Source organism: Trematomus bernacchii, unplaced genomic scaffold (assembly GCF_902827165.1).
Source record: "Trematomus bernacchii unplaced genomic scaffold, fTreBer1.1, whole genome shotgun sequence".
Lineage (NCBI taxonomy): Eukaryota > Metazoa > Chordata > Actinopteri > Perciformes > Nototheniidae > Trematomus > Trematomus bernacchii.
The window spans coordinates 5,158,173-5,164,970 of NW_022987524.1; the positions used below are offsets into that span (position 1 = coordinate 5,158,173).

Genomic DNA, 6,798 nt, shown 5'->3' on the forward strand with positions numbered 1-6,798 from the left:
ACTGAAACCTTTTTTTGGGGGGGGGGATTGTTCCTACTAGCTACTGCATTGAAAAAGCTGTGCACATATAATCCACATAAGGTGTCCTTGGGTGCCATGTAAGCAGTTAAAATGTATTATAAATGTCTGATGGACAACAGAAATGTTTATAAGCTTTCAAAAAAGCATCTTTTTGTCTAACTGTTTGGCTCCCTCTAGTGTCCCAATGGTTGCATGACATCTTAATCTGAGTGTTTGAGCAGGTGCTCCATCAGCTGATGGTGAACACACTTGCCTGATCAGCAGCTACTTAAACTCAGGTGTGTGAGTCTCACGTTTAATCACTTTGTGTTGCTCTTACATATCAAGTCCTCAACCAGGTAAAGTGACTCAACATTTTCTTTATAACAGACAACATGGCAAATGCTTAGGAAAGATTTGGAAGCATCATTTTTTTGAGTGTTGGCAGGAGCTTTCTGATTTAAAATCTGAGTACTTAGGCTGTCATTCTTTTTGATAAATTCAGTATTTTCTTCTCCCTGACACATTGAGAGTTTTCTATACTGTAAACAGTTATTTGGTTGTGTTCAGACTTCGCCATGCCCTTACCCTCTGAAATGTACTATAACGTTTCCAACTGTTTGATGATTCATTTTTGGGTTTTTCGTTCAATATTATCTAGTGTGTACCATTTTTATTCATTGGCTTTATTTACGATTGTTCCACATTTGAGATCAGAACTTCAAGCTTTTCAAATGTATGTTTTGGTGTTGCAAGTCACTTTTGGTACTGAGTGCGAGGAGAGCACTAAACGGTTCAGAACCACAAATCTACACGACTTATTTCACCCTAACATGCTTGGTGTATGAATATTAAAAGTCTGGTGGCAAACAATTGTGTATATTGAATATAATATTTAAGAATCTAAATGTCTAATATGCATGTGTAGATGCAGGTCTCTAGCCACTGCAACAAAGACAGACCAAAGTGAGAAACATAACTGAAATGCCCTCATTAGCAATGCTTGAGAGGTAGCTATGTGTGAATGTCTTCTCTTAACTGCAGTGGTTATTTCCTTGAGTAGTGAATCGTTTTAAAACATTCTTAACATTGTAAACATACACTGAATTTGTTCCAAATACTCCTAGTCAATTTCATCCCAAAAAAGAAAATACTCCCAAAAAGTGTCATCTTGTTTGTGTAATGTTTGCTCAGATCTACAGTTCTTTAGAATTATTGCTGTGGATCCACACCTGACAGATCCTCCTCCTCTGCAGGTCCAATATGGCGGCGAAAGCTGTGAACACACCTCCGTCAGCTCACCCAATCAGAGTGCATGGAAACACTCGGGCTAACAGTGGTGGGCCATCCTCTGATCAGCATGATCCAGGACTATACACCCCCTGCCAAGACCACGGAGCTCCACCCCACCACCCCCAACACCACCTCCCTGGCCGGCCTGTCTTCTACGTCCATGCTCCACCCCCACCCCCTTTCCACCCCTGCCAGTGGCCCATGCCCTTCTCCTATAACCCCTTTGCTGGCTTTCCAGGAATGGGTGAGTCTTGAGTTTTTACATTTTGGTGGAAACATTTAAAAATTCTGGTTTGTGGTTCTATATTTTAGGTGAAAGCCAAACAATAACATGAAAACTACAACATTAATTATCCAACACCAGAGATGGAAGAAGTACTCGGATCTTGTACTTGAGTAAAAGTACCAGAGTGTAGGAATACTCTGTTACAGTAAAAGTCCTGCATTCAAAATGTTACTCAAGTAAAAGTATCAGCATCAAAATATATTTAAAGTACCAAAAGTAAAAGTATTCATTGTGCAGATTGGTCCATTTCAGAATAATATATGATATGTTTTATAATGATTGATCATGAAAGTGTTCTCAAAGCTGGTAAAGGTGCAGCTAGTTTGAATGACTTTGTATACTGCAGGGTAGCTTGTGGATTTACTCCAGGTGGAACTAAAGCCTGATTTAACACTTGGTTATATTTCATTAATTCAAATATGAAAAGTAACTAAAGGTATTGAGTAACTGTATAAATAAAAGTTGATTAAAAATACAATAGCAGAAATGTAAATACTCAATTAAAGTACTAGTATCTCAAAATTGTTCTCGATTAAATGTTCTTGGTTACTGTACATCACTGTTGAACACAATGGTCTTATACTGTATGTATGAAACTTTGCTTTAACTTTTCTATGACAGAAATGTAAACTCAGATATTGAAATTTGAAGGTGCTGCTCACTGGATTTGAACGTCCATCTCCGATTCAACGTTTCTTTTTTCTACTTCTCAGGCTATGGTATGGTGATGCCCTCGTTTCCTCCTCCCAATCCCTATATGGAGGTTCCAGCATACATCATGCCCCGCCCTGACATGCAACCGGTCGACTACAGACGTTTCATCCACCCCCAGGCCCCTAGCGTAGCGTATCAGAACCCATACCAGCCCTGTAGAGTCCGCCCACATCATACTGACCCAGTGAGAGAAACCGTGAACTCGGAGGTCCAAACAGACCCCCAACAGAGAGGAGGAGGTTTCAGTGAGGAAAGCCCACTCATCAGCGCAGATTCGGGTAGTGGAACCGCAATAAACTCTCCTTCGCCCTCAAGCTCCCAAAAACAAAACTCTGCTGAAGTTGAGAACGACGCGTTACACAGCAGTAATGCAGAAGACCTCCCGGTTAAAGGGACCAGTAACAAACATGGCTTTAACATCCTCCGACCTACAGGAACGACAGTCATCCAGTCATGTATCCGAGCAACCCTGGACACTCAGAAGAGCCGAAAAGAGAGTGTGGGTCAGGAGAATGTTCCCCCATGCAGGAACGCTCACTGCAACATGTGGTCTGTTGGCTCTCAAGATGGTATGGTTCCTGTGTGTAACTCCTCCCAACAAGAGGAGGAGGTTGTCAAAGAGAGAAGGATCTTCGTTCCTGACATCCTCATGAGTTGGGAAGGTGGTACGCCTCAGGAAACGATGCTGAAGATAGCAGATAAGCTGCTTCAGAATGACCTCCAAACTGAAGTAGAGCAGGATAAGTCTGTTCACCAGAGTGGAGTCGAGACCAGAATCAGTCCAGAGGCGGCTTATCCTAAAGATGATGCGCAGGGTAACTTAATCTCTGAGCACAGTGAAGTCCTTTTCAAGATCCTCAAACTGAGAGAAGCTGAAGAAGGACGATACGCAGAGTCCAGGAACAATGAAGAGTCTTTGGGACTTGTTGGCTCCGTAAGGCATTGTCTTCCATACGCAGATGAACGCCTAGAATCCTCATCCCATAAGCTCCCTGACAATGAGCAAGAATATAGCATCGAGACAAATTCGCTTGAAGACACAGCACCAATCATTCCCTGTATAAATAATAGCTCCTACCTGAAGAGAACCTGGAACGAGTCCATTTGGTCCGTGGAGTCTCTGGCCCCCTTCATCCCCACCAAGGAGTGGTTGGAGCACAACGGCCTGTTAGCAGCCGATGTGATCGAGGAGGAAGCCGAGAACGACAACCCCATTGTCAAATCTAGAGAAAATTGTTCCTCGTCGGACAGCTGGCTCCTGTTCTGCAGCCCCGCCGAAAAGACAAGCCCACAAAAGAAGCCGGAAAGGGAGAGCGACATGGAGGCCTCTGACATAAGAAGTCCAACTCAAGCCCAGGGCGGGGCTCCTTCAGAAAAGAATCGCTCGGCTTCGCCAAATGAACTGCAGAGTACAATTATTGTATCTTCCCCCACTAAAGAGGACAAAAATAGGTCTTCTGAACCTGAGGCTAATCGAAGCCCAAACCAGGACATTTTAAATGCGCAGCAGAAGAAAAGGACCGGCCCTCCTCAGCAGGAAGAGAGTCTGAACTTGAACTCTATTGGGAAGACGTGCGCAAGAAAGCTGAATCTACTAAATGGAGCGGGCATCGAGGTGGAAGATGGAGCACGTGGGAACGAAGAAGTTAGTCGGCTTGGAAAAGAGCAGCTGGGCGTCCCGATGGCTGATCAGAAGACGGCAGAAGTGTCTCCATCGAAGGTGGACTTTGGAGTCCAGTGTAATGAGTTCCAGGAGTACAAGTGTACCTGTGAGGAGAGGAGGTGCAGCATGGGACCAAACAGGAATCCGCCTTTTACATATTCAGGTGATCTTTTTGATTTGACCATAATTTTAGCAGAACATGGTGTGATGTCGGACACAAAGCTGATTGGACACATTTTCAGGCCCTTTTTTAAAAGGTCTCTTTTTTTTTTTTTTACAGACGGCAGCCAGCATGAAGCCTACAGTGGATACTATGGCAAACCTGCGAAACACCAAGGTGATACATGTCTCATTTGTTAGGAGCGGTCATGCAGGGCGGATTCAGTTTTCAAATGGGAGTCTTTCATTTCAATGAAATGTCTTAATTTAGACTGGTAGAACAATTGCAGGGTTACGTCAAAAAATGTATTCCGTTACGATAAACAATTTTAAATGTTGGTGTCGCAATATAAAAGTTATGTAAGATTATTACTTTTGGATTACTTCAATATCAAATGCAATGTTGACCTTAGTAAAGAGGAAACCAAGATATTTGGTATCAAAACGTGTCCTCTGCTCAGATGTTGTTTGTAGGAAGACCTGCCTTTAAGCAGATTCAGGCAGCAGCCTATACACCAACAATGAAGCACATGAGCACATAATACAGTTTAAAAAAAGCAGGAATACAATCTGAGTTAACAGGAAATGCTTTTAGTTTAATACATTGTTTAATATAAAAAGGGTGTTTTTAAATGATTGGCAAAGACTAGAGGATAAAACAAAAGCTGTTTTACTACAATACATACTTTAAAAGCAAACAAAGTGTCTTTGCTGAATTAATCAGGTGTAACATAAAAAAACATTTCAGGCAGCTCTATCACTAATATATTTATCTTTATTCTAAAATATATTGTTATCCAAATATATTTTTGTTACCAGTAATCTGATTACCTCTTTTAAACTTTAAATTGGGGATTACACTTGCTTTTGTCTCCTGCTAAATTGCTAATATATTAAAACTCTACCATTTGAATCCATTTTGCAGTCAGCATTATGTCCACGTCCTAATTCTTTCCAGCACAGGGCACAAATAAAGCTTTCGTTGGCAGTCTAGGGCAACTAACCCCTCCACCTGTACCATTTGTTGAAGGAAAAAAGAAAGTAGAGGTGTTGCTGTATGTATTCTTTCAATTGAGAATTTATTTTATCTTATCACTTGGCATTATGACTTATGTGGAAAATGTGAATCTATTTCCTGACATTGGACCAACTCTGTGACTTGCATGATGTATTGGTGATAAATCGGACTTCCTTTGGCCTAATACAATTTGTTTCTTCTTCCAGGTGGAAATGGACGTAATCCGCCGTACTGAGCACTGCATTCTCTTAAACAAGTCTTGTTTTTAAACAAATGTAATATTAAAATGTATTTATAATTAAACATGTAATATCATATTTTTCAATAAATGTTTTGTATATTTAAATGTTCACTGTCTCTCCCCTTTTGTTTTTTCAAAACTAAGTTTAAGGTATCTAAACTTTTGGGATTCCCTGGGAACATGTCAGTTAGGAATCCTGCTCACACCTCAGGGCACTAGCTACACATTCAGAGTGGAATAAAACCAGGCAGGTTTGGACAAACGAGACCCCTGGGCTCAGACTGTATGGAGTGTGGCTGCCTCTCCAATGGGGCTTTTATTGTTTATACACTTGTGTTTGTCTTTTTATTCTCCTGTTTAAGTGGATCTTTAAAGGTTATCTTTATTCATGTAGCCTAGTGCTTAGTGTACTCTGGTTAATTGTAGTTACTCTACCCAGAATGCATATGTCAATATAGGAGGACTGGCCCTTTTTCCCCACACTTCAAGCGCTACCTGGGGGTAGTTTCTAGAATAGTCAAACGCCCTCACTTGTAAGGCATAAACTACCGCTCATTAAGTTCTGGAATGTTCTGTCCTCTCAGGTCACTGTCAACACCGTGTTGAAATATCAGATGAAGTCGAGCAGTGTCATTTGAAGTGGATTTAAAGTTGAATGTAAAATTATTAGGTGTGAAGGTGAATGGCCCCTGCAGTGTTTGTACTCCTACGGCAGTGAAATGAGGTGAATACAGACATGTCATTTGTTAACGGTGACTGATGTCTGATTAGACAACACAGTCTCACTCCCTGGTCGTCCAATAGCGACGCTTGGTCAGGGTCCTTTGGCGTGCAGTTGTGACCAACACATCCTCACTCCCAGGTCGGCGTATGTTGACGTTATGTCAAGGTCCCCTGTGGTCTTTTTCCAACGCAAGGGGGGAGGCCCTTAGCGTACATTTTCAACTTTTCGGGATGTCCATAGGCTTCTTGAGATCGCGAGCGAATGCTTCCCGCCGCGGGCCATTCTCTGCTGAAGCATATGTTGCTGCATTGCATTAAAAACATTATGCTCTCTATATTTTGTCTTTATTATGCTTTAAACAGTGTCTTTGGCTATAGGGCGGCTCAAAGTATTTTGTCCGGCCGTTGTGAAGACTGCTCTGTTTATTGTCTTTGTTTTAAATGAAGCATTTTCAATCTAGGCACGCCAAACATGTGACATGACGCGTCGCACAGGGAGCATGGAAGGAGACCCGTATTCCCCGTATTTTTTAAATAAAGAGATGTTCAATCACGGGCGCGCATCAAACGTGTGACGTAATGTGGTATTAAGAGGTGAAAATCACTACAAGTCTGGGCATGTTGAGAGCTGTACATACACACACATTTCATAGTCTTATATTTCAACAGTTTTACGACAAACTGTGACTTTTTTGACATGG

The 6,798-nt window shown here is 41.7% G+C and overlaps 1 protein-coding gene across 1 annotated transcript; it reads left to right on the forward strand.

Moving 5' to 3' along the window:
* The first annotated feature begins 288 nt into the window (after window positions 1–288).
* LOC117473083 lies at window positions 289–5,462 on the forward strand. Its single transcript, XM_034118565.1, has 5 exons — window positions 289–359; window positions 1,257–1,537; window positions 2,293–4,119; window positions 4,237–4,293; window positions 5,340–5,462. The coding sequence occupies exons 2-5, from the start codon at window positions 1,264–1,266 to the stop codon at window positions 5,366–5,368; spliced, it is 2,187 nt and encodes a 728-aa protein (XP_033974456.1). The 5' UTR covers window positions 289–359; window positions 1,257–1,263; the 3' UTR covers window positions 5,369–5,462.
* Window positions 5,463–6,798: the final 1,336 nt, after the last annotated feature.